Source organism: Lineus longissimus, chromosome 17 (assembly GCF_910592395.1).
Source record: "Lineus longissimus chromosome 17, tnLinLong1.2, whole genome shotgun sequence".
NCBI classification, from domain to species: domain Eukaryota; kingdom Metazoa; phylum Nemertea; class Pilidiophora; order Heteronemertea; family Lineidae; genus Lineus; species Lineus longissimus.
The window spans coordinates 14740045-14767224 of NC_088324.1; the positions used below are offsets into that span (position 1 = coordinate 14740045).

The following is a 27180-nucleotide window of genomic DNA, read 5'->3' on the forward strand; positions in this document are numbered from 1 at the left end:
GGTTTTAGCGCATGTCCTAACCATCTTCGTCGTCTGTCGATAGAAGAGTGCTTGTCTGGAAGACAATGTTCCTTTTCAGTATTCAGTCGAGAAAGTGGCTAGTAAACCTATGAGAACAGCTGTACATCGCGTTTCTTTGAAGTTAAAGTTATGCTGTTTTTGTGTAAGATGCTTAGAAATTAAATCCTCTTGAGGTAGAAAGACTTCTGCTTATAGTCGGCTCCCATTTAGGTTCGTTTAAGAAAACAGAAAAATATTCCTAGCGGCTTCAAATTCGATACCTCTGCTACAAGGGTTTATGCGTGCATGTCAGCATTATGATGTTTATGCTCAAATTGGTTTTGCGAAAGTCGTGCATTGTCATTCTGTGAAGGATCCTTCTATAATAAAGCCCCATTAGCGCCAGAGAACAGGTTGTAGAGCTGTCTCTAAACCACAGAAACTACCCTAATGAGAAGCCACCACTCGAGAGGTTAAAGGTTCCCGTGGTGGCAATTACAGCATTCCCGGTTCTAATTACGGATATGAAAGAAGACGCAGCACTAGAGGTTAATCAGGAATAATTGAAGGTCCTTGAGGCAACTCCTACCTAGTGGTGTGCTGCGGCAATTTAAGCATCAGATGGGCTGTTCGTAATTCGTGTCATCACGCAACGTGGTGTACATTTTGCTGCCACAGTTGCTATCTTCTCCAATTCGATTCAAACAAGTCATTCAGCATTCTTGAAAATAACCATAGCCGAATTCTTAATGAATTATACACCAATTACTTCAGGTTGATGGGAGCGATTGCAGTTCGTGAAGCGTCTTGGTCATCTCTCCCCAAGCCTTTGACATCAACCACTTCGGTACTCTGCCCGAAAAGTTTGGCGTCCTCAGATGTAACTTAGCCCAAAGCCTGTTGACTTAGCCCAAGGAGCCCAATCTCAACCTTTGTAGGCAAAACTTGATGAAGGAATTGTATGGTGCAATCTCGCTCAGCCTGAAAAAGGCCAGACATTAGAGGTCGATGCGTCCACGAGTGATCCAATTTGGTGATCTACAGCAGCGGTCGATCGTGGTAAAGCCCTTTGGCACTCTCATCAGTTCAGTCACTCAGATACAGAGCTACATTCCTGACCCGATCAGGGAAACAGTGGTATCGCTTGAATCATTTTGATTCGGAAATCAAAGAGATGATTCCGAGGCAGCTGTTCTCAGTGATGCTAGATACACCGGCTTCGGGTTGTTACACTGCGGGACCGATTCAGCTTTCGGTACTGGTTGTGAGATAGGTGTAGCCTATTTAGCATGTTGAGTCATTGGGTGATATGAATAAAGACTAGCAAATGCTTTTACTTCAATTTTGTACAGAAAGGCCTAGTGTAAATGTACATGGATTTTTAGATAAAAGCATTTGGCAATGCTAGTCTTTTTTCATATCACCCATTGTCTTGTTTAAAAGCTAGACAATCACTAATTGGAACAGCACCCCAACGTAAGTACTGACGCTAGTTGAAAAACTAGGCTGCAAGTAAATTCAGTTTATGTTTCTGGCAAAGGAGGACAAGACAATCGAAGGTCACAGTCACACTGAGGAATAACGATCTTCCAGTCAATCGCAACATCAATCCGTTCTGTCACTACCCGTGCGTGACATGACGATAAACCTCCTCGTCAATATTTCAAGATGATGTCCATGTGGATGACAGACCAATATTGGTGGAATCTAACCAAGTCCGGCTCTGTGGTTAGATCATGCCTTCGGGAGCAATGGGAACGGGTGATATGGATCTATGAATATCATCATTGACAGAGCTCGATTCCAGATCAAGTCTCCTGTGAACGCAGCTTCGTCATCTTCTTGGTCAAAATTGTCTAGTCGGTGGAGCATTGAGGTAAATACACGTACATGTATCTACAAGAACTTCCTTGGCTGTACGATATTCGTCAGCTTTCGAATGTGACCGTCAGTGCCAACTGGATTCACGTACTCGTTAATTTGTTGCTTGTAAGCCTGATGCAATGTATATATACTTACCTGCTGTCATGGGTTTTTGTGATGAGCTTGCAATGTTCAGCCACCTTTGCACTGTCTGGTTTTGTTATTCTTGTCAGATCGTTTGACGTTGCTTTATCCGGAACTTTTTGCACACCACCACCTGCCAGAAATTACGCAGCACACCATTTGAATATGTCATGTCTGATTAAATGGTACGTTGATGCGAATACCGTTCTCATAAAATGATAAGAAAAAAGGTTAAGAAGAGGCTGAAGAATCCAGCGAACTGATGCGGTCATTGTCGCAAAGGCCTTATTGCGTGTAGCAACTACTGGTTATTTGCAGATTGGTCACCATGGGATGGCTCTATCCCAATGCGATATTCCTTGACCCAAATTCCGCTTACGGCCCAAATGTACTCCCTGCATTGACCCTACCCACAACTGATGTTGAGGACAAGAGGTTTCTCCTAAACCACTCTCCTCGCCTTCCCCAAGGAATGGGTACCATATATGCCATAAATCCAGCGAAGCACCACTAAATAGTCTGCGGTCAAGGGGACGCTGAATAGAAGAAGAACCTGCCTCACTTTATGAAATACTAAGAGTGGTCGTCAGCAACTACTAAAAGGTTGTTTTCTCTTCTTTGGATAATAACTGCAATTGTCAAATTGAAATCGTAGGTACGACTGAGCAAGTCAGAAAGCGAATGAACAAGTTTCGGCACTAAATCTTTAAAGGGAATCAAAGTAAAATGTTGCAAAAGGTACATCATAATACATGTACTATGATTTTTTTCGGCCGCAAGGACAAAACTGGATGGAAGTCTCTGTCACATCGGTATTTTATCAGTAACTATATGTATCACACATCGTAGGTTTATACAGACTGGCCGAGCTGTGGTATTACGGAATCAGTCTTTGGGAATAGCGTTGATGTCCCGTGGCGTTGGCAGTGACTCTGGTTTCCCTGCCAACGAAGACCAGCTTATAACGGTTATCCCGGGGTTGGTCATATTCAAAGGGTAAGCGCAAGATAAAGTCCCCTGGAACCTGGGGCTACGTGCAGCTTATCCCAATGATTTTTTCCATGGACAAATGCCTGGCTGGCCCCAAAACTACTTTTGGTGTTGATCTAAACATATTCTTTTCAAAAGCTGCAATATTCTTTATCAAATCTTTATAAAACATGTCAGAGAAAATCGTAATAAAAGCGTAAATATCGAATTGTAAGGGGTTGAGGGTTGATGTCAACTAATTCAGGTCATTTTCTGATGATAGCTAATCCATCTATGACTGTTTACTGAGAGACTCTAATGTCAACATGCCATCATCATCAAAGAGATAGCTTTGTTTTCTATGAGTGATGGAGCCTTGTTCATTTCCTATTATCCTATTATGAAGATTCGAACGGAGCAGAAGAGTAATGCTTGTTGAAGCAAATTAGTTAAAAGGTTTATCGTTTGTTGGATAACATACACTCTTCTGCTTTTAGATGGAAGATCTATTCCCAGCGCAAGATTTGGGCAGCTTTAGCATAGTACTGTGGAGTGTAGTGTTAAGGTTTCCTAGGCACTTCTAGCTATTTTTACTATTTCACTGTAAAAGAAAACCAAGACGAACAGCATAATCCTTCATTGAATAGCTATGAACTATCAAATGTCAAGAACAGGCATCTTTAACTTTCCGATAGTGTTCGTGCATCACTCATCCCTTTGACCTGTCGCAGTGGTTAATTAAGTGTTAGTCCTGGTTTCTGAAGAACTTGGTGCAGACATCATGGTACTCCAGGCACGTCTCAATAGTCCTTTGTATATATAGGATCATTCTGATCATCTTTCCCGAGTTAAAGGTCGGGTACACTGGTTCAATAATTTGAAATGCAAAACTGAATTTGAGATTTTCTATAAACGCATTGAAAATCAATTTCAACAATGCTGTTGTGTAAACCGATATAGAATCACAAGTAATACACGCCGATTTTCCTCAGGCTTGTCTTGTTATTTATTTACGACGATATCAATTTCGAATTACCTCAGAGACAGAAAGCAATGTGCACGAACGAACCACGCCTTTAAGATACTTCCAGGGGACACCAAATATAAACCAATGAAAGAAATTATGTACATAAAATGAATTCGATCACAGTATTTTCAGCATAAAATGAATCTGACAACACATGTGTACATAAAATGACCATGTATATAAAATGAATCTGATCATACAATCGAGTACTTAAAACGAACTTGTTCACACTTTTATATACATGAAGTGATTCTCATCAAACTCTTTTGTAAATAACGTGAATCTGGTCACACTCCTAAGTGTACATAAACTGAGCCTGACCACACTGTTATTTACATGAAATTAAATAGATCACACTATCGTGTACATAAAATTACCTGAACATTATGGTCTTCAGTTCATAAAATGAATCTGATCACACTATCGTGAACATAAAATGCCAACAAATGAAACAGACTGACCTTGATACGAAACCTGGATGTGGAATTGGAGAATGATTGAGCCATGTTTCTTGTCAACGTTATGGTAATCCTTGGTACGAAATCCGATGATATTCCTATGACTAAGTCATTCTCCAATAATGTACATAATAATCATAGTCTGGTTTCTATAAGATTCAATAGATCAGAATGTTATCCTGCGATCATTAGAAAATCATTGCTAACTCCTGATGCGATGGAGATACTGGTATATGTATATGTATGAACGCACTGTAATGATGATCACTGATGTTGGAGAAGCAATCCGAAACCTCAAGTATCGTGTTTGTACTGGAGAATGGTGTTTATTCGCTGTCGGTTGGTATTTTGGAGCGCTACCTGCACGATACGTCCAGGTGCCATGCGTTGAGCGGCGAGGATAGAAGCTTTCAGCAGTTGACGGTAGTCGCGTTACTGCGCAATGCCTCCGGAGGTATTTCCAATAACGAATCATATTACAATAACATTGTTTAACACAAGTGTGTCAGTTCCAGCAGCATTAACTTAGGGAAGAGGTTCGAGGATGATAAAAGAGGTTAAGATGTATTTCCTACTCCGACACAGCTTTTAGACTGAATTAGAGTCATGTCAAGACACCTTCAGTTCACAATTGGTTGAACTCAGTTGAAGAAGGATCACATGTGTTTGTATAAGACTATCCGAACATTCAAAATGGAAGTGTGAAGATGGCACTGATGATGGAGCCGTATTCAAAGTACAACCACATCATTTCCACCTTAATGCTAGGTCCAGATCAGAATTTCGAATATTCCTCTGCAAAAGATTTGGTTAATCGATTTGAATTTTCTTTAATTTAGTTCAGTCGAAAATATCGCAATATGACTATCAATCAGTCTGAAATCTGTGTCGGAGTCCGAGTCGAAAATACATCTAAACCTCTCTATCAAAGACAAAATACTTCACCAAGGTTATGTAATCAACGTTAACTGAAATCTTTAAGTACTCTTATTTACAAAGCTCTGTAACCGACACTCACATATGATTTAGCGCTAATAAATGCTTCCGAGGAGTCTGTGTAAATGTGACTGATAATGATGAGTAGTGAGAACTGGGCATGTGCGTCTGAGACAGCGTCAAGGTAAAGGCCGCACACATGAAATACTTGGTGAACAACCTATTCCCTATCTATGCCTCTATACCTCTACGCACGCCAACACAAAATGGACTTTAGCTTTACAAATGTCCTCCCCCTACCCAACTTATGCCCACAACGTAGGTCACTAAAAACGCTCGGATCTCAAGAGCGCACGCAGAAGATGATTAAAAGTCTATAAATTTAGTTGAAATCAGCAGAATTGAAATTAAGGCGATAACAACAAGATTTCAATTTCTTCGGCCTTCTCTGTGATTGTGATCTCGTTCATGCATTGATAATGGAATCAACAATGGGACAGTCAGCAGGCATCTAGATTATCTTCCTTCACAAGGTGACCGCTCCGTGAATAGAGATGTCAGTGAATTCGCCCTCCTGCTACTGGTGAGTACTAACACTGGAGGTTGGACTCGACACTACCATTAACGATGCGTTTTTGCACTTTCACGAGATACCAGCGAGTTACCATTGTCGAGCGAATAACCTAGGTCAAAATCGAACGCCTGTGAAAGCAAGCCCCACACCGGCGGTTTCCCGCGTTCGCCGTTGAATTGACCTGAACCGTCATGCTATTAAGTATAGTCCAAGGCAGATTGAATTAAGAGCAAATGGTGGGTCACTATCTCATACTATGGGGATTTGGTCATAAAATTGAAAATGAAAATTCCCACCTACGGCCTCGAAAAGGGACGCTATCGGAACAACACCAGCGAAAGGAATTCAGTATTATTTTCCACCCCACCCGTCGACCCCACTCCGTCCATGGTCGATGTGCTCCCTGAACATTTCATATTTTCAGTACGCTGTTCTCACCGTGGTGATGTAAAAAAACTTAAACAAGAGCACATCATGGTGAATAATCCATATATTCTGCTTGTATATCAGTAAAACGCCCCCCTAAACATGTTAAAGTGCAATCTTTCGTCTACTTTATTGAAAATTGGTTCAATTTCCAATGTAATCAATACAGTTTGAAAGTAATATCAGAGCTCGAATACAACAAGACTAAATATCATAAGCCTACGCCTCAGGATCCTATATTGTCAGCCCCATCCAGGTAATCAGTAACATTCTGGTTGGTGTTTTAGTTTTCTAAATTGTCGTTAGGTCTGTGGTTCTTCATTCACTTCGCGTTTTTGAACTCTTTTTTTCCTATGAACTTATGCCAATTCCACTCCCGAAGTGCAGTCGAATGTATACAGATCACACATACTTCTTACAAACATTTGTCTCCACCCTGAAGGCTCGTCATGCATTTTTATTCGACTTACCAAAGAGACAGCGCAATTCCAATTTTCTTTTCTGTTCAGATTTGGGACATTACTAAGTATACACTTGGTCAGTCTGTACAGTTTGATCGATATGTCGGTTGACATTCCAATGAATTAAATAAAATATCGGTCATCATTGAAGTCTGATAATCAGAGTTGACAAATCTTAGCCAAGGTTAAATAGTTGACAAATAGAATTCAAATGTCGATACCTTATTTAAAACAATATTGACTTCCTGTACAGAAAATGATATACTGTATGTAGGCTTACATGTACATGTACAAGTCAAAATGTCAATAGCCCTAAATGTCATTATTCTTGACAAATAGCCATTGAGTTTTTCGCCAACTGATTAATGATACAGATATAACTCAAAAGAGTATCGGGCCTTCCAATGATATATAATTAGGCCTATTGTATGAGTTCTCGACCACATGGGTTGATTTGTAAAATTTCTTCAAATATCAAAGATACCGGCATGCAAAAAACTTGGCTGTCATTTTACTGCTCTCACCGATTTAGTGTGTACAGCTTACAAAAGTTAGCAATCCAGTAATTCATGAGATCGCCGTATTCTCCAACCAGAGACATCGAATTCTGTTTCTTGCCGACTGCGTTTGCCAGTGAACAAATCAAAAGCTATCAAATCTATTCAGTGATCACGGATAATTTTACCCTCGAATTTCACCAGTGATGTAGTGCATCCGTTTAGCGACCTATCGTCATATCATTTGTTTTCCTCGATACTATTCTCTCGCTACTCGGACAAGAAATGAGATTCTGCACATTTATTCCTGCTAGGACAACGGTGGCATTGGCCGTGCAGCAAGCAGTGTTCTTGTTTCTGCTTTTCAAGTCGGGCTCCTGCGAGGATTCTGCAGATAATCAGGTAAGGAGGTTTATGATATGCCTTCAAACCGTTGTAATTTCCCTTTGAAAATGATGCAGGCGTGACATTCTCTGATCTGTGTCTCTACAGAACGGAAGCAAACTACGGAATTCAACTGCAAGCAGACTATCAGCAGACTCAAACCCTCGTATCAAACAATAACGTCTTTCCTATCATCAATTATTTCTTTCTCAGTACCCCACACAATTTTTCAGCAACATATCGTTTCTTTCCAGTTTTACAGCAAACTCTCTGCAAAAGAAAAACAACACTACTTCGGCAACACAGAAACTGGTAAGATACCCCGCCACCCCCAATCCCGCCGCGCACCGTCTTCCATGTTGGTATTTAGGAATGAATTGAATTCGAGAACGTATCAGGCAGAGGACGACATAAGTTCAGCAGACGTGTGCTTCCCTCCTGGGAGTTCTTCTTCGGGTGGCCACATCTTTAGTTCTCCGGCGACATTTCCGTTATAGAGCCTGCCATAATCCTTACCATAGCAACGATGTGACGTCACATCCCAGCCACACCCGCCATTTCTTCAGTGGTTGTCGCGGGAGTTGTCTTGGATGCTTCCCAGAGACATTTTCATTTTCTTTCAAGGAGAAAAGCAATCTTGCTGAGTAGCGGGATATCATGTTCATGACAGAATAAAAATAAGATTATGTCCGATTTGATTATTGTCACTTTCTGAAAGAATAGTGTAAATAGGATAATTCCTACACGGTTGCCAAGATAGGAAAGGTCATAACGATGTAGCGGAAGTAGTGTCTTTGTCCAAAGAAAATGTTCCACCTTAGTGAAACGTGTCCCAAAATCAGTAATACATGATACATTATGGACTGGCAAGTTGTCGGGGCATTGTCAAGAGTTGCATTTGGTGCGTACATCTTGATATTTCTCGGTTGACTGGTGGGATCCCCTTAGTAACCTGTAATTTCTTTCATTTTCTAGTCCCTTCGTATGAGATAGTCGATGTTAGATACGGGCGCCACAAGAGAGAAACGGGTTCGAGTCAGGATGACAATGAGCTTGACTACTGGTTCAAAGCATTTAATGAACCTTTCCATTTGAGATTGAAGAGGAATGATCACCTTATAGCTCCAGGCAGGTATATAGAAAGACTTCATCAAATATAGCAATCTCTCATAATATTCTAGCATGGTTTCTATTTAACGGCCCTGGTAGGGGGTATTGTTCTTCGTCTCGCTGCTGTGCATGCCGTTTGCCTTCTTTGGGCTGGGTACTTTTTTTCGCTCGTATTTCCACTCATTTAACCATCTGCAACATACATTTTCCCATCCTTGTCAAGACAGCTGTTCAAATACTGTATCCTATTTTCAGGATGTTTAGTCCATCACTTGAGTGCGAATGGTACGAGGCTAGTTGAGCCATGTTTAGGCAATGGCAACACCCTCCGGCATTGCTTTTACCTCGGGGAATCTCTGCAAAATCGCACTGTCAATGCTGCTCTGTCAACGTGCAATGGCTTGGTGAGTGTTTTCGTATGTTTAAGCTTATTTCCACTGAAAAGATGTCATTGATATCAACTTCAGCATATAGTATGTAGAGAAATATGTTCTGAACAAAGGAAACGTGCTCTTGACCGAGTCATTCGTGTCGAGCTGGCTTCGGACTCCCCCATCGCAGTTTTCAAGGTGGGAGGGGACAGAATATGCGTATTCTTCTATCATGTCAATTTTTGTGTTGTTTGGGCTGACGCCCTTTAGTCTTACAGCCTTATTCCTTTTGATAGCCGTGCAAACATTTCCTACTTCGACTAATTCACACATTGTTTAGAATTGTGGTTATCCTGGGTGAACATATACTTCATTGCAGAAAGGAGTCATCACAACGGACACACAGATGATCTACATCCATCCTCTCCTCAACAAGCATGCTGGGAGATTCAAACGGGATGCAAGACTGAGAGCACCACATATCGTCATCAAAAGCAAACAAGATGGCGGCTGTCAAGTGAAACGAGACTTGACGAGAATATTCAGGAATGTACATCGTCCGTTTGATCCAAAGATGGCCCGGTACATGGAACTTATGGTGGTGGCCGATCATCATATGTTCCACACACATCGATCCGAAATACAGTTATATGTGCACACGGTGATAAACGCAGTAAGATTTCCCACTATTCTCCTCTTCCTCTTCGAACAACCAAATAGAGGCCACGTGTGACGGTCAAGATGTGTTCACTGCAAACAATGCTCTTCACCAATTTTTTTCGCAGGGAATCTTGATAATAAATGGATTTTTTGATTGCAGGTGGCAGGGACCTTCGTTGATCAAAGCTTTGGCGCCAAGCTCTATCTGAGTATAGTGAAACTGGTCGTATTCGAGGAGGAGGTAAAAGGACTCACTGTCGTAGTGGATGCGACAGAGACTCTCAGAGGGTTCTGTGCTTGGCAGGAGGAGATATACGGAGCTGGAGCAAAGTCAGAAAGACTGCAGTATGATGCAGCTATCCTCTTAACTAGGTAGGACAGCTTCTTGATCCTACACGCTGCTAATGAAAGTAAAGCCCCTCCTCCAAGGATTGCTCGCTGTTCTCAACTTCTATATTTCCTGCAATGGGTCGACTCCAGTCATCAGAGATGTCAGAATTAGATTTCAGAGGCCGCTTTGTTAGAGAGAATGGAAGTTCATTAGAGTCTTTGCTTCTTCAGATCAGATCTGATATACGATGGTCTAAAGAAAACCTCAGGGATTGCCTTCAAGAGTGGTATGTGCGTCCAGTATAAGCGATGTGTCCTAGCAAGGGACAGAGGCCTGCAAGTGGCCCTGACTGTAGCGCATGAACTCGGACACACGTAAGCAGAAAATCCTCATATGTTTAACATAACTAAATATGACACCAATTCTCAGTTTGTGCCAGTGAACGGTCCGGATTAGGAACTATTAACACTTATGTGAATAAAGATTTATTTCAACGATTTGAAACTCTCCTTCAATTTAATGAGGTCGAAGAGGAAATTCAGTTTCAGAGAAGAGACAAGGGCGTAAAATTCAAGCTCATGTCATTGGGATACCCGCACCGACTCTCTGGAACACACTCCTTCATTTAAACTAATCATATTACTTTCAGATTAGGGATGGATCATGATGGAGACGGGAACAACTGCAAAGCCGAGACGTATATGATGGCTTACAATGGCGGGATAGGTCCCTCTGCCTTGCTCTGGTCTGAGTGTAGCGTCGAGGCCTACAGGGAATTCATTAGGTAGGCACAACCGTGAAGTTCATGTTACATGTTTTAGTTGCTTCTTTTTGGTCACGAGAACGTTCATATATAGAATCATGAATAAACATGTTGGTGGAGGTCTCGAATGAGGACGGCATGGGAGCCGTATTTCTTGTAAGTTTAGCGACGTAACTTAATCTCTCTTAAAGTTTTACTTCTCACGATAAACTATCAATGTTTTTCTTTGGTAAACATCCATCGGCTCGGCTGTTCCGGCTCCTCCGAAGATACTAGTTATTCGCTTTCTTTTCTCAAAGGGTTTTATGTGATGGCACAAATTAAGTGTAGAAACGGAAATAAAATTGAATGATTTCATCTATTTCAGAGCGACAGGGTCTAACTGTCTTGCTGATACTCCACACCCCGACGCCTGGCGCCCACCAGAAGACAAGCCAGGGTCATTCTACAACATGAACGAACAGTGTGGTTTCTACCAGGGCCCGTCGTCGAAATGGTGCAACAGCACTGAGATAACACTGGGGGTAAGCATCTCATCTTTCTAAACTTATTAGACTGTGAAAAATGAAGAGCCAAAGTCAAATGCTTTTGCTCGAGCAAAACTGATGCAATCTGTTGCATACCCAAATAATGTAGACTCATATGATGATGGCAGTCAATTCAAGCAGGGGTGAAACGACGCAATCAACAGTTGGGTTTCCGGTCATGCAGGAGACGAAAGATGGCCGCGACTGAAAGTCATGTATGGCATATACTTCGGCGAGTGATAACAGTGTTGTTATCGATCGATCTTAAAGGAAACCTGCCACAAACACTTTATTAATCAATCTCTTTCACTTTTGATATTCCCCAGGATCCCTGTCGTCGACTAGTCTGCTACGACCCGGGCAACATGGCAATGTGCATAGCTTCGAGGTCCCCCATGCTTGAAGGAACCGAGTGTGGTACTGGGAAGGTAAGAGTGAATTACACTGTTTGAGAAGGAGGCGAGTGACTTACCGCCACTAAGTTAAGCCCCCTGGAGAGCTAGTCTTCCCTATGTTTCTAATTCTCGATGACTGATTTTAGGTGCATAGCTACAGACCGAAGGCTTAACTAAAAGATATCACAATCATACAATGGGATATATTCCGAGTTCTCTCGAGGAAAGACAATCATACCAATGGTCCTAATTCTCAGGGGACGACTCCGTGCTATATACTGTGCGTTCCTGTTGCAAGTCTTCGGCACATTTACTTTGTCTGAAAAAGCTTTCTGGAGTTTTCACATGTTAAATCAAACGATGATCAGACCTGGCCCAACAGTCCCATTGGCCTAAAATAATTCAATATCATCTTCTTGCAGTGGTGTACTGGGGGTGGTTGCACTGAGTATGGTGAAGATGGGCCGTCAGCCATCAATGGAAGTTGGTCCTCTTGGTCTTCATTTTGGTCCCCGTGCAGCCGGACATGTGGTGGAGGGGTCAAAATCAAGCAAAGATACTGTAATAATCCAAAGTAAGTCTACAAAGATCTAAGTCTGTTTAGTTTTGCGATGCTTTTTTAGTGGATATCGTACGTCATTGTTGCCCTTCAAGGGAGGTGTGTACCCTTTGACAAGGGCCAAGATCGTAAAAAAAACTGAGTGAAAAGGGCTTTGCCTAGTGCCCACTTGTGTCTGGTAATCTATGCCGCTGTCTAGTTCTGCGTGGTGCCCTGGGTGTGTACAGCACCTTTCCTAATCTCTACGAGTCTCCTTCAGTAAAAATTTTTATGACTATATGTACCATCTTCTTCTGTACCTTTTTAGGCCTCTTTACGGCGGTACCAAGTGTAAAGGAGTGGACCTAATGGCCGACATCTGTAACATCCAGCCTTGTGAGACATCCCAAGATGAATATCAGGAGGAGCAATGTGCTGACACCAACAAAGAACCTCTCAATGGAGTCTACTATGACTGGATCCCTGACAAAAAGAGAGACAGTGAGTATGAAAGACCTGGATGCGATCTTTCCCCTCTCTAGGGGAGCAGGAGCGGGGAGATAAAGGTGTCTGATTTAGAATCTGAACATTGGTGGCTCATTACCCCATGTGGACACATCGTTTGCCATGTCCGTTGAATGATGCACTGTACCTGCTATCTTTGCGGGTAAGCAAAATACCAAGTAGCTTGTTCTGGAGTCCTGATTTCTGGCCCGGCGAATAAGTCACTAGCCTATGGATTACAATTGGCACCCAAAAGGATTTCAAAATGCAGTGAACTTGTAAAAACCTAGAGAGGTAGAGAGAAAACTCGAGACAGAATGCGGAGACCGAGTAGAACCCGTTCTCAGACAACTTGCTTGCTGCGTATGCCATCCTTTTCATACTTTGCTTTGTCTGCTCCAGTTAGCCAGCAGTGTCAGATGTATTGCAAAGGGCGTGAGCAAAGAACTGTGCACATGAGGCGAGCCAAATACACGGATGGGACAAGTTGTGAGGGGAACATCGTGGATTATTTATACCGGTGCGTGGCTGGAAAATGTGAGGTAGGTCGAGGAAGGTCCCCTGAATAGTTGTAGATGACATGAAACAAATGTGTAAGATTTTGAATCTAAAATTGGTATGATGGCAATAAACGACTCAATTCCACGTCTTTGTGGAACCTCAATAGGGAATCCCTTGAATTTACTGCTGTCTATGCATCAATCTTTGCCTATCAGATGGAAGTAGTGGAAGTTTTAGACACGTATCCGAAACCTTTCACGTAGATACGTTTTTTACCCTTGCTGCAGTCTGTCGATCTCCCCAGATGTGTGTTGTACTGTTTTCATTACTTTTACAGGAGTTCGGTTGTGACGGTGTACTCAACTCCGGCAAGAAGTATGATAATTGCGGCGTTTGCCAGGGGTATGATGATACTTGCATCGGGGTGGAAGGGGCTTGGAATGCGGGGATTCCCCATGGTAAGTATTGAATAAGGTGCTAAAAAAACCTTCAGTCGAAGATTAGTATTCAGGTTGTAAGCGATCATATTCGGTCCAACAAGGTAAAAAGGTGCGGCCAGTCGTTTTAGGTGAAGATATTCGGTGATGCGATTGTAATGAACGAAATAACCACGAAGTTGATCGAAGTTCTAGTAAAGATGCCGTGGGTGGCATGCAGCCTATCGACTTGGGATCATGGTATGCTTATGTGGTCATGGCCCAGAGCTTTCGCCATATTGTGTAACCTGGCTTATCAGTGCGCTATTTGATGTGTTTTTTCAGAATATTTAGATTTTCTGACAATTCAAAATGGCAGCACTGGAATCACCATCAAGAATGAAAACATGTTCACTCATATGGGTAAGTCGGATTCTGGTGTTTTCTATCAGTTTCCCGAATCAAACTGGTCCTAGCAGTTGGAGCGTAATGTCAGATCGCCTGTTTTCAGATATCGGTACAACAGGTTTCCTCACAGTTAACAGCAGTAACTTGAATATCGACAGAAAGGTTGGCGTGGTTGATATTATCATATTGGTTGGCTGTGATTCCCAATTCAAAATGCTGATATTTATGTGGGGATGGGGAATGGTCGTAAGTCTAAGCCAGCTTGCTGTATCTGCATGTGTTTGTCCAAAAAGTTATCACGTGTTGTGATTCAATATGGCTAGACCTGTCAATTTCAGCTCTCAAGGTCAATGGCACATATCTGATCAACGGAAAGGGAGGTAAGGCCAGCAATGGTGGTCTGTACGAGTCGGAAGGTGTGCTAGCCTCGTATGATGCTGGTACTCCGGAGATAATCAAAATTGCGAGAGCTGTACCCATCAACCTAGAAGCTTTGGTAAGCGATTTGAGAGAAACTCGCATCATATGATAAGCTATTTTGCAATCGACAGCGACATTATGCTTTAGAGGAACCTCCTATGAAGAACGATGGGAACACCGATCTACTTCAGTCCGAGAAAGTGTATGATATGTTGGCGGAAAAAGCTAGCATTTTTTCAACATTGTCACTTGATCAGAACTAGAATACGATATGACCAACGTTTTTGGAAGTCTTGTGTTACAACCGATTATTTTGTCTCGTGAAAGGTATGGAGATCGTATGGTGATGAATATGATGGTGTTGACCCAGAAATAACATACAAGTATCATATCCAGGACTCTGATGTCCAAAGCAGTCGCTACGTATGGGATCTCCTGTGGTCCAAGTGTAGCAAGTCATGTGGCAGGGGTATGTGCATTGATGAATAGATTAGAATTGCATGGCGAAGAGAGGTCGTAGGATACCAAAGCTTTTGAAATTCGAAGAGGCCATTGCGTTTTTGAATGTATTCGCGTTTCACCCTCTGGCCACTTTTTCAACAGATTCACCGCTATAAGTAGTTCCTATAGTACTCTTCGTCAGATTTGTAACTTTTACTCGTAAGTGAAATCTGCCCGCTTCTCCGGTACTGCATCAAATGGTTGTTCAATAACAGATCAGTATAGCTTTGTAGCTTTTATATACATGTAGTTGACTCTTCGATATAATATGAAAGGAAATCCATTTACACCTTGTTTCAATACTCAAATTAATCTGAAAATTTAAATACACATCAGCAATATCCCACTATCTGTAGGGAAGACGGTCAGCATCTCTATCTGTCTGGACATCACTGGTAATCAAACTGCTATGAGAGCTGATGACTCCTTCTGCGACTTTACGGAGAAACCAAATGAAAGGAGCAAAGCTTGCAACACCCAGCCATGTCCACCGAGGTAGGCTTGTCGAAGTAACAGATTCTTGACATTTCAAATTTACATTCTGTCCAAACATGGTAACTTTGCGTGTAACGTATTGTCATGAATAGCAACAACTCTACCATCACTTAATGAGTTTCTGTTCTTTGATGTTCCTCTTCCCTATCCTCTTACAACTTCCGTCTTGTGTTCCGTAAATGACCTCATGTTAAGATTTCATGTAGTCTTCTCGGTTGGCTACTGCTGTCATCCACAAAGGGCCGCCTTTCTGATGGTAGTACAAACCTACCTGACCCGTAATGTTACCTCTCATTGCTTGCAAAATTGGCATTGCAGATGGGAATCATTGCGACAAACCTTTTGTTCCAAGACGTGTGGTGGTGGCACGAGGCAGATGCTCTTCAGCTGTGTGATCTCCACCAGCACCTCCATAGAGATCCTGAATGATACCTCATGTAGCCACCTTGTCCGACCACCGGATGTGGTCGAGTGTAACACGTTTGAATGTCCCGGTGTGTGGAAGTCTGGGAACTGGTCGGAGGTATACTTATTATACTTATTATATTCCATAAAGCAATGGTCTTCTGATGCACAAGGCGGCAAAGTGCCCTTTTCTAGTTTTGAGAATGTGGTTGAATATATAAGTGTTTGCAAGAATATATAATTACACTATCCACACTACGGGTTAAGTTGGTAAGCCTAAACTTCCTTGCTATCTCTACCTACTTCACTTGCCGATGCTGATGCCGACGTGGCATTGCGGAAACTGCAAAGAAGTCCTCGATTCAAAATGAAACTTTCCCATTGCTATTCAGTGCTCAAAGAGCTGTGGCTTAGGCAACATTACAAGAGAGGTATCATGCCTTCGTGATGAAGATACAGCTGAAGAGGTCTCAGAATCAGAGTGCAGCTCCTGGTTTAAGCCACCTGAACTCGCTCCCTGCTTTGAAAAACCGTGTACGGGTGAGTTCAGGCAAGCTTATTTCTATGAAGTGGCCTTTTCTCTTAGCGTTCGACAGTTTTTCTGATTGAGCCACAGGTCTCGTTTATCAGGTCAAGAGACAACTTAAGATCGCTCTAGTGCTCCCAGTTAAACAGTTTAGTGCATCAGTATGCGGCACGAGAGGGAAAAGCTGGTTCGGAAAAACGTGGATTCCAAACTTGACCCTTACATGGCACGATCCCGCTCATCCTCTCCTTCATTGCTGGTTTTATCTTTGCAGTGGGAAAGTGCACCAACAGGGCTATGGGTTGCAGCAAGTATGGCTGGGATGTTTGTCACAAGTATAAAGAATGGGCTGAACTCTACTGTTCGCTCTATTGTGGATTTTGCGACGAAGGTACATTTAAACATTATTGACAAGTTGTCTCATCCTTCCTGTTAGTCATCTCTCTATGCGGTTTTAGCTACTATGTGATGAAGACGCACATCTGTCGGCCTATATGACCCTAGCTTTGATGCCCTTCCGAGATCCTTCAGCTGAGAATGTTTTCATTTGAAAAGTGATGCCACGTAACTATTCTAAAACTCGATGGACCTTGATATACCCTATCTTTGTTTCAGATGAAGTTGATGAAGCATGCATGGACCAATCACCGTCCACCTGCGAGTCATTTGACCAGGCCACTTGTGAGTCTTTCCCCGAGTACTCCATCGTGTATTGCCGGCACCACTGTAACATGTGCAACAACTCCGTGGATGACTTCGCAAACAAAACAAAAGAGGACGGGAAGGACATTTCCCAGGTTAACTGCAAGGATGGTGGGCAATGTGGTGGATTGGATGAACAGACCTGCTCGGCAAACAAGACCTGGGCGATTAAGGAATGTCCACTCACGTGTGACCTATGCTGGGAGAATGCAGTGCTGCAGATAATGGAAGCAGAGGACTGTCAAGATGAGGTAATTGTGATCCCATGTTTAAGGGGTATGTAGTTTTGATCTCGGGGGGGGGGGGGGATGTTACAACTGCCGGTGTTACAGCATACTGCTTCCAACGCATTATGGAAGTGGGCGACAATCTTAATAAGGACCCGATAATATTTCTGTTTTTTCTTGAAATCATTTTACTTTGAAGACGATTGTACAATTGAGCAAAACTTCTAGACAAGATATTCGTTTTAGTCACAGCTAGCCCAATGATGCAGTTAATTTTTAATTCTTTTTTCTCCAGGTGAACTGTGATGAGTATGCCCCAGGCATGTGTATCGAGTACGAGACCTGGGCAAAGAAGAACTGCAAGAGACACTGTGGCTTCTGCAAAAACCAAGTCATCATTGTGACGACGACCACAACGCCTTGCCACGACAATGTAGATTGCAGTGCATACCATGAAAACGTCTGCGTCGAGTTCGAGTTATGGGCTTCAAAGAACTGCCGAATGTTCTGTGGCTTCTGTGAGCCTGACGTCTCCGTAACGACACACGCTCCATGCACAGACAAGGTCAACTGCTCGATATATGAAGAGGATGTCTGCACCGAGTATATCGATTGGTCGAAAAGGAATTGTGAGAAATATTGCAAGATGTGCAATAAAGCGGAGACAAATAATGGCGTGCTGCCAACCACACCCACAACTGCTAAACCATGTTCAGACAAAGTTGATTGTACTTTGTACGAAACAACTGTCTGTGATGACTACAGACCGTGGGCTCAAGACAATTGTGGACATTTCTGTGGATTTTGCAAATCTGTGTCGGGATGTTTTGATACCGTTGACTGCACATCATACGATGCAAACGTCTGCACAGATTATGCAGACTGGGCAGGCGTGAACTGCCGGAAGTCATGTGGCTTATGCACAGATGTCACAACGCCTACTCTTCAAGACGAATGCAAAGATAGTCTCGACACGTGCGGCAAATACAATAAACGTGTTTGCAAAGATCACCCACAATGGGCAGAGGATAAATGCAAGAGATATTGTGGGTTGTGCGGGAATTCAACTGATGTGGCACAAACGTCCGGTCCTTGTAAAGATGTTGAGATATGCGATGCATACAAACAGTCAGACTGCAAAGATTATGAGGAATGGGGTCAACTGAACTGCAGGAAGTTTTGTGGTTTTTGTATAGGTATGTAAGTCAGTCTAGTCCAACGGAGCCACGTTTTCATAAACAGTCCTCAAAATGTTACGTACGACACACTTCACTGAACATCTTCGATCATCTTCAATCCAGTGACTATCTAAAACCCTCAAAATCAAAATGGGAATCGGAGTACTTATGGGCCTGATGATGACGAAATCCTACCTTGCTAGAAATGTGAGAAATATCACTCTAGTTTGGTCACGCTAAATTATTAACTGCTTTGCCTGCGTTTGCCCAAAAACCTTTATAGTACATGAGTTTACTCCATGAGAATATGTGTGGCAGTGGCTACTGTAGTCATTCATGCCTTTCCCTCATTTTAAGAGCCTACGCGGAAGAAAGAAGTCTGTGAAGACCTTCTAGACTGCCCGAGATATAACATCGACATTTGCCATTCTGAAACCTATGCAATCTGGGCGACACACAACTGTAAGCGCTACTGCAAAGTATGCAAAGGTAGGTTTGAACAATTGTCACTTTAATTTGCGGGATCATCTATTTTGAGTTCCGGTACTGTTTATATATCTCCACCGGGATCTCCATACGGCATCCAGAAGTGGACGGGGACATTACAATCTAAATGAGGTTTATTCTCCAATGTCTAACTTGACTAATCTCCTCTTATTTGCAGTTGACATCGAGCAACCTCGATGTGATGACATCTATTTCGAATCCAGGGGAAATTTCTCGATCATATGGGGTCAGTGCACCAAGACGATCAGCGCGAGGATAGGAGAACTCGTAGTTCTCAAACTGCCACCCGTCTACGTGGATTGTGACGCAGGTAACCGCACTGATTCTCGTGAAAAGCCTTGGCGCGTAGATCGTCATGACACAGGTTTTGCAAGTTTGAAAAAGAGCTACGAAGTAGATGTAATAGTATTTTGTCAACGATTTTGTTTGGGTAAAATTTACCCGATATGTTAAAAGGAAGGTGTCGCAATACGAAATGGTCGTCAAACTTTTTTAACGTCGTACGTTCTTATATTTTTGTTAGCAATATGCCCTGATCTTTGGGAACTATGACCATAGTTATTGGCGGTTTTCGTCGTGCAATGGAAACTAAGGCCGAGGCTTTGAACTCGTTGATACAGAGGGCTGTCCTGATTTCTACGAGTAAGCCACTCTGCTTTTTATTCTGTATTTACAAGGCGAGTTCCTGCGTCTAAGAGACACCAAGGTCATCCGCCAGTTCTGTGGCAATGTCACTGATCTTCCGATTCAAGTCCAGGCCTACGAGGTCGACATAGAGATGCTGTTGAGGCGACGCCCTGAACCTGCTGTTGTTGAATGGAGTGTGACGACAAAAGGCCAACACGAAGATATTGGTTGGTATAGTTTTATTTGGATAGGTGTATGCTGAAATTATACAGGCATTACCTCATTCTTTTCACTATCATTATGAAAACAAGTGCCTATCATCGTTGGCTTGAGGCCCTACGACAAAAGCATACCTGGGTAGCAGTATTCACCCAAAATGCAAACATGTATGACCTGATAAAGCCACTTTTACGGAGTCCAACAACATTCTGTCCCAATACAGTATAGAAATATGTGAGAGAAAAAACCCTTGAAAATAGTGGTTAAGTTTAGTGAAATAAGAATGTTCAGGTTGCAGGAGTAAATCCATGGATGCTCTCCAGGGTCACGTGACCAGCCCAAGATATCCGAACCGATACCAGTCGAACACTAACTGTACGACGTTTATTACCGTCCATCCCGATAAGAAGGTGTCCTTGACCTTCTGGCACTTCGATGTAGAGTTGCACAGCAGGTGTAAATGTGACTACCTAATAGTAAGTGAAATTCGCATTTGAACTTTAATCTAATTTGGTTAAAATGTGTTCGTTGTATCATATTCAGCAGTTCCTCTACAAGCATAAATAGTTTCGTGAACTGTGTGATTGAAGCAACCCCTATTGGTGACTTTCTGTAACTCCTGTTTAATTTGACCAATACAATCTCTCTTTCAGTCTGATCCAATCAATGGTAACTAATGTAAACATTTGCAAAAGGCCGTATGTCAGAAATAACCGATTTTCAAGGCTACCTCTTCCCAATTCTCCCTCTAACATCCGACGCATTTTAGGCCTACCCCATTTGGATGCAAGTCAGTTTTACTACCGGATTTTCATTTATACCTTAACTACTCTCATTTAATGCATTACTTTCAGATTACGGACCTCTGGAGCCAGCGGACCACTGATAAGCTGTGCGGGAAAAAGGAGAAATTCACCTGGGTTTCCGACAGCTCTCACATTCACCTTCAGTTTGTTAGTGATGACAGTGACAACTGGTTGGGTTATTCGGCCTCTTACGCTGCTGTAGATTGAAATATTCTTCAATAAATTCATCTAGCTATTGTGCATGCAGTATTATCATTCTTCAAGTGTGTAGCATATTTCAGTGTTTCCGTTTTTGAGTCTTTTCCTCACCTTTTTGGAATGCTGAAATATTGAATGACATGGCTTTTCTCTTTCTACGTAACCTACTGAAAATAAATAGTCTCTCCCTAGTTGCCTGTTGTATGGAAACACGGAAATATGAGGAACCACAGATTGTTACCCCATCCTGACAATATCAGGCCATTTCACTCGATAGATACTTACTCCCTCATGCGTTGTAGGCCCTGTTTGCAAGAGGATGATGTTACCCCGGCTTGACAGTCCAATTCCATTTTCCCAAAAAAACATGCCAAATACTTTGTTTTTCACTCAGAATAAATGACAATTTAGCATACTATAATCATAAAGTACCTCCCACTGGAGTCTGGTTCATCAGAGCTTAGTCCATTTGTAAGTAGCGACCTCTATAATTTAGATATAACTCTCTTTCCAACCGTTTTTGTCATACACTGAAATGGTTCGTGTGGAAAATCATGGTCCCATGCTCCTTTCAATATCATTCTGAAATGGAAAAAAACGAAGTGAATGAGAATCTCATAGTGTGGCTAGACAGTGTATGGAGACTGACCCCCCCCCCCCCCAAAAAAAATCCCCTAGTAGGATCAAGTTGAATGATTCCTTACCTTGCCGCTATAAGGCCCACCGTGTCCGAAATCATTGCACCCTTCCCACACCCACCTAAAGCCACTCCCACATTCGACTGGATCATGTCGATGTAGGGATGGCTTGTTGTTGTGTTTGTTGTCACGCAGCTGTCTATCGCATAGCTTAAAGCTGATACACCTAAAATGGAGTAGAAGAATGAAGTGTGTAGTCATGATAGTGGCTCTCTTAGCTTCTTAGCTGTTATATACTTTGAAACGAAGTGAAATGTTAAACTCTCAATATGTTTCCATTGTCTCCATGTTTCCATTCGCCATCTTCCTAAAACAGACTTAGTAATGTATTTGGGATGCCTTCCCGGGCATTAGTGTGGGCCAATTAAAAGACCTCTCTCATACTTCCTCGATGAAAGAGGTATGATAGAAGGCTTCTGATTGGCAAATAATCCACTTTAGGAAGCTGTTGAAGAATTCAAAGTTCTATCGGTTACCCATTACAATAGTGAACTGATAGGTTTTGCACTAGCTGTAATGGTGTGTGAGTGTAGGGTGTTTTCTCACCTGGCAGTATGTCATGGAAACCTTTGATTAAATGCCCGGCCATCTCAGGGCTCCCCCTACACTTGAACCAGTCCCGTATCTCCTGCGGGCTGGAGGCTTCGGAAGGTACCTCCTCACCGTGACCGATCTTGAAGTAGAGTTTGCCTGAAAGATAAACTGTTACAATTAGCTTTATCAAAAGAGCATACTAATTCTATTTTGGAGGGTTTTACAAATCACCCGAAATGCCCACACGCGTAAATCCCATTATTCGACATCTTGATAAATGAGATAGGCAATTGCTTTAGATTCTGAGGTATTAAAGGCAATGGTTTCTTTAAAACCATGCCTTAATCTGTCGCTTCTCAATAAGTAAGCACTTTTCTGGGGGGGGGGGACTTTTCCCCTCTACACCGAAAGCTATAAGCCAATATCGATTTTGTATTCGCCTATATCGCAAAGGTATGAAATATCTGATACAAAGTTATCGTCTCAGATATGTTTCTTACCGTCTGGGTATCGTATAGGGCGCATAATGTAGAAGAAGAAATTAGTGCCTTGGTAGTTACGGAATATTCCAATATTTGGCATCGTCGTGAATGACTTGGTGTGATCATCTTCTGAGATCTCTATCTAAAAGAAAGATACTGGCATGATAAAGTATACCGTTTTCTCACACGTTACGTACCTGTGTGATATGGTCAGACTGAGGCACCATTCCACCTACCATCTCCGCTCTGTTATTGCTCCAACTTTGGTGATCACTCGCACTAAGTGCAAAACCTTTGGTGACCGTTCTTTTTACAAGTCATCACCGGTTCTATGGAACCAGCTACCTTCCAACATCAGGCTTGCTGGTTCCATAGACATTTTCAAAACTCTCCTGAAACAACACCTTTTCAGGGAGTGTTTTGCTTTGTAAAGCGCCTGAGAATTTAAGTTTTTCTTTTAATTCAGGCGCTATAGAAATTCTTATATTCATTCATTCATTCATAAGTTGTGCCTCTTTGTTATGCTGGAGTGGAACACATCTGAAACAGGCAATGTTTTCTATGCTAACAAGGGCTTCAGACCCTCCTCGCCCCCTTTTACTGCAAGCATTGTCCGAGTTCATGGTTTCACTGTTTTCCGGCCGCTGAAGAAGAATGAAGTGAAACAATTGCGCCCAATGTCACGTTTCACGACCACATTGATGTTTAATGATAGGCCTCAGATGTCTGAGTTTCAATGAAAACCCAATCGGTTTATGAAGGACAGTCGGACAGCTTCCAGGATGGCCAAACATGCCAAAGCTCTCAAATTGCAACCACATCGTGTCATCAACATTGGACATTTTCCACATGTGTTGTCTATGACCTTCAAATGCCTATTTTGTAAACAAAAAACTTACCAGTACATAGCTTTGTTTTGAATTAAATACTTTTGGCAATAAATTCACTGGCAGCAGACTCCTACACTCAGTGAACGCACCAGTGGCCAGCAATACCCGTCTACCAAAATACAAACGACCTTGAGCTGTGATGACCTGTTGAAGGTCACCCCTAATAGATGGCTTAACCGAATTCACGATATCATCAACGATGACGCAGCCATTTTGTTTTGCTACTATTTGCTGAGCTTGTATGAATTTTCTCGGGTTTATATACCCACAGTCTTTTGTGACTGCCAAAGTAATGTCTCCAGGCTTAAAGTCTATTTGGGGAAATCTTCTTCGTGCTTCCGACATGTTTAGCTCTTCCATTGTTACGTTGAGTTCTTTCGCCACGCTCCTCCTGTCTGCGAGCCCACTGTCCCCTTCTGGTTGAACCCGTATGTATTCAGCTTCATTGAAGAACTGGACGCCTTGAAATAATTCAAAGATATATCGTCAGGCCCAAGGATAAGTTCTCTTTTCGCTTAGACACTGGGACCCAGGATTTCGCCTATAACTATCTAAAGAGAGTGGGAATTTCCCACCTGTTATTCACATACAAAACAAAGAAATAACTTACATGTATACAGTAGGCCTAAAGAAATGCCGGGAAGAAATGACTTATGAAAGTAGTATACAGCGTGTATGATATGTCTGAATGGGCAATGTCTGTTGAAGTCGATATTTTCCACAATTCTATGAAGTTTTAAAATCAGATCTTGGCGAAATAGTCTTTGCCTCACGGATTATGATACTGCATACCTGCTTGCCTCTCTAAAGCCAGGTACTGCTGGGTCGTGCTGATCAGTTTCGTCGACAGAGGTGTCCGTTCCATAAGCCGCGTAATCCTTCCCTCGTCATAGTGGGCGGAGAATATATCAGATGCATCCCTGTCCTGGAGATAGGGACACAATATAATGTAGGTTCACACCTCATTGGATTTGTGTTATCCCCCCCCCCCCCCCCTCCTCATCTTGGACATTTCTCAGTTTCTCTCGGTCAATTTCAACGATTTTTGCCTTGAGGGGGAGTGGACACTGAACCCATGATTAGAAATGAAAAATCATAGCCATTAACACCTTCGGCGCCGAACCACAGATCTACGTGGTCCAAATCCTCCCTCTTTGAGCTGGTTGTCGGAGTCTCATGGACTTCATGAAAGATCTACGCCATCGCCATCTTCAGGGCAAGGGAGGAACTGAAAAGACCGTGAAAATACCGTTTGGTCGTTTCAGTTCCTACTTTGTCCTGAAGATGGCGATGGCGTAGTTAAGAACTTTAAATGACTTCATGAAAGAACTACGCCATCGCCTTCTTCAGGGCAAGATAGGAACTGAAAATACCGTTGGTCTTTTCAGTTTCAGTTCCTGTCGTGCCCTGAAGATGGCGATGGCGAAGTTCTTTCATGACGTCCATGAGACTCCGATAACCTGCTCAAAGGGGAGGGGGGATTTAGATCTACGTGGTTCGGCGCTGAAGGTGTTAAACAGCATAGTTGGGATGTATGTGAACAATCAATTTCTTAACAGAAATCGTGGCAGCATTCGTCTTTTCACGGCAATTAGGCCCTTTGGTCGGGTTAGAGGGGTGAATTGGTCATTGGGACCGCCCAATCAAGTGGTCGTGGTCTTAGTACCGGGGTGGTCGTGTTACCGGGGTCCTTGTAATGGTAATTAGAGAGGAAACCATTCGGGACCGGCGAGTCTTGGTCGAGCTGGGTGGTCGGCGACCGGGGTTCCACTGTAAATGTTTTATTAGCCGGGGACATTAGGCGGCGTCGTGGAAGCTGCATCTCCCCTTGCCGCGCAAAATAAGATGACAGACAGTGTACATTGTTTTCCCGAGATGCTTACCTTGGGTTCACTTGGGCCAATCAACAGAATTCTCTTCTTCCCCGCCAGTCTCGAAACATGGCGAGCTGCTGAGGAGCCGAACAGGCCCGCACCAATAATGATGACGTCATAGATCGGCTGCTGCATCATTGGTCCTTGAATAAAAGTGACGCCAATGCTGCAGGTCATTAGTTGGTAGCAGAGCTCGGTTGAAACTCGTACAGCAGATAACCGAAGAGACCTTTGACGAGATCATCCAACATTCTCTGACATGTGAGGCAAGAATGTACGTCAACAGAGCAAAAATGCAAGGAGAATGTCAGGTGTGTATCTGATCGCCTTTAACAACTGTATTTCACTTCATGTTGCCTCAAGTGACTCTTAGTTTACTTCTCTTCTGCCACAGTCAACTGTGAATATACGATTGGGTAGATCGGAGCTGGATAGTTGGACGTAGTATATGCACTTTGTTCAGATTTGGGATTTTATACCAGCATACACTGTGATAACTGATTGCTCATACCGAAGAACAGTAGAATGCATTGAGCGTGTACCGAAGCCGAACTTCGCGCCATTTTAGCATCGGATATCCCACAATTCCACACTATTGATCGATACCAGTATCATTCGTTTTTACGTGCATGCGCCTTGCGTGCGGTATCACATACATGTATGCATGTCACCTTCATAAAACTCGTACATCACACTGTATATTTTGCTCTTGTATCTGTAGACCAAATGGTAATTTTGCCAGGAATATCAATTCAAGCCTACATCGGCCTACACGACATACGTCAGGCCGTCAAGCGAATGACAGCTTGTCATGATAAGATAACGGTATGGATTTTCTGAATACTCACATTGAAGCATATCCTTACATGGATTTTTCAGACCAGAGCTTCTCGTCGTACATGCGGCGCATGCCTAAACAGAGCGCGACCTCACCATTGAAATTATCGGGAGCATTCGGGATATTTCGTCAAGCTGTTTTCTACAGGCACAGCACGAGCCGTTTTGATTGGGCGGAGTGGATTTTTGGCGCCACTCATTTCGCGCATTCAAAAAATCCCCCGAATGTTCCATTCCATGAAGATGCTACTTAAAACACGGCGTATGAAACTCGATGAAACAATAGATGTCGATACCTATACGGTGTAGCAACGGACGAATCGTGCAGATATGAGATAGAGTTTGTGAAAAAATGCAGCATGTTCCAATTCCAGGTACATGTATATGTATACAATGTACCTCTTAGAGGTTTTTTATTCAAATTGAAACAGTTAACGGTTGTCTTTTTAATCACTTTGTTGAAAAACCTCTACAAGATACGCTCATTGTATTGGCCAAAGGAAATATCTAAAAGTTTTTCAAAAGCTCAAACACTTTTATTTCTTAGAATGAAGTTCACTGCGTGCACTAGGTCGTAACACACTGAGGTTTACAACAAATCATTCAAAACCGCCCAATGCTTCTGCGCTTATGTCAGGCTCGTATTCTTTAACCAAACTTTCCTCCGAGCACCAGAATGACATTGATAAGTCATTATAACAGATATTCTAATCTGTCTTTTCTTTTCCTGGCATTTGATATTTCGATCTTACATGTAGATAAGTGTAATAAAGAACTGGATATTTCTGAAA

General features: G+C 42.6%; 4 protein-coding genes across 8 annotated transcripts in view; 2 read left to right on the top strand and 2 right to left on the bottom strand.

Moving 5' to 3' along the window:
- LOC135501888 (regulator of G-protein signaling 5-like) overlaps window positions 1–5217 on the bottom strand; it is a 46986-nt gene extending 41769 nt beyond the window's left edge. The window contains exon 1 of one of the 2 annotated variants that reach the window (XM_064794288.1): window positions 4465–5217. In XM_064794288.1, coding sequence (XP_064650358.1) covers window positions 4465–4509 — 45 coding nt within the window. In that variant the 5' untranslated portion in view covers window positions 4510–5217. The remainder of the gene's footprint in view (window positions 1–4464) is intronic. The other variant, XM_064794290.1, reaches the window with a different exon arrangement.
- LOC135501891 (putative methyltransferase C9orf114) overlaps window positions 1–27180 on the top strand; it is a 79809-nt gene that overhangs the window by 50288 nt on the left and 2341 nt on the right. The window lies entirely within an intron of this gene.
- On the top strand, window positions 5936–21083 carry LOC135501887 (A disintegrin and metalloproteinase with thrombospondin motifs 6-like). The gene is made up of 29 exons (XM_064794287.1): window positions 5936–5980; window positions 7670–7757; window positions 7994–8051; window positions 8715–8867; window positions 9105–9253; window positions 9600–9893; window positions 10041–10252; window positions 10442–10585; window positions 10861–10995; window positions 11342–11498; window positions 11828–11929; window positions 12319–12470; window positions 12763–12935; window positions 13341–13480; window positions 13777–13897; window positions 14201–14278; window positions 14602–14759; window positions 15011–15152; window positions 15541–15679; window positions 15998–16202; window positions 16477–16624; window positions 16885–17001; window positions 17226–17563; window positions 17835–18735; window positions 19075–19206; window positions 19382–19534; window positions 19902–20078; window positions 20362–20546; window positions 20925–21083. The coding sequence occupies exons 1-29, from the start codon at window positions 5952–5954 to the stop codon at window positions 21081–21083; spliced, it is 5139 nt and encodes a 1712-aa protein (XP_064650357.1). The 5' UTR covers window positions 5936–5951.
- On the bottom strand, window positions 20084–26590 carry LOC135501889 (putative sarcosine oxidase). Of its 3 annotated transcripts, none has more exons than XM_064794292.1 (8): window positions 26401–26590; window positions 25562–25695; window positions 24471–24603; window positions 23688–24139; window positions 22807–22930; window positions 22319–22462; window positions 21779–21938; window positions 20084–21656 (listed from the first exon to the last, which is right to left on the bottom strand). In XM_064794292.1, exons 2-8 carry the CDS (start codon window positions 25688–25690, stop codon window positions 21560–21562), a joined length of 1239 nt encoding a protein of 412 aa, XP_064650362.1. In that variant the 5' UTR covers window positions 25691–25695; window positions 26401–26590; the 3' UTR covers window positions 20084–21559. The 3 variants fall into 3 exon arrangements, with proteins under 3 accessions (XP_064650362.1, XP_064650363.1, XP_064650361.1); XM_064794293.1 differs by having other exon boundaries at window positions 24471–24598; window positions 25562–25806; XM_064794291.1 differs by having other exon boundaries at window positions 25562–25806.

Coding starts and splice junctions, on each gene's coding strand:
- LOC135501887 (XM_064794287.1), top strand. CDS start 5,952: ATGTCAGTGAATTCGCCCTCCTGCTACTG. Junction 8,868..9,104: donor TGATCACCTTATAGCTCCAG/GCAGGTATATAG, acceptor TCCTATTTTCAG/GATGTTTAGTCCATCACTTG. Junction 20,079..20,361: donor AGGCCAACACGAAGATATTG/GTTGGTATAGTT, acceptor AAGAATGTTCAG/GTTGCAGGAGTAAATCCATG.
- LOC135501889 (XM_064794291.1), bottom strand. CDS start 25,729: ATGACCTGCAGCATTGGCGTCACTTTTATTCAAGGACCAATGATGCAG. Junction 24,604..25,561: donor TTGGCCCAAGTGAACCCAAG/GTAAGCATCTCG, acceptor CCCTATCTCCAG/GACAGGGATGCATCTGATAT. Junction 24,140..24,470: donor GGCTTTAGAGAGGCAAGCAG/GTATGCAGTATC, acceptor AATTATTTCAAG/GCGTCCAGTTCTTCAATGAA.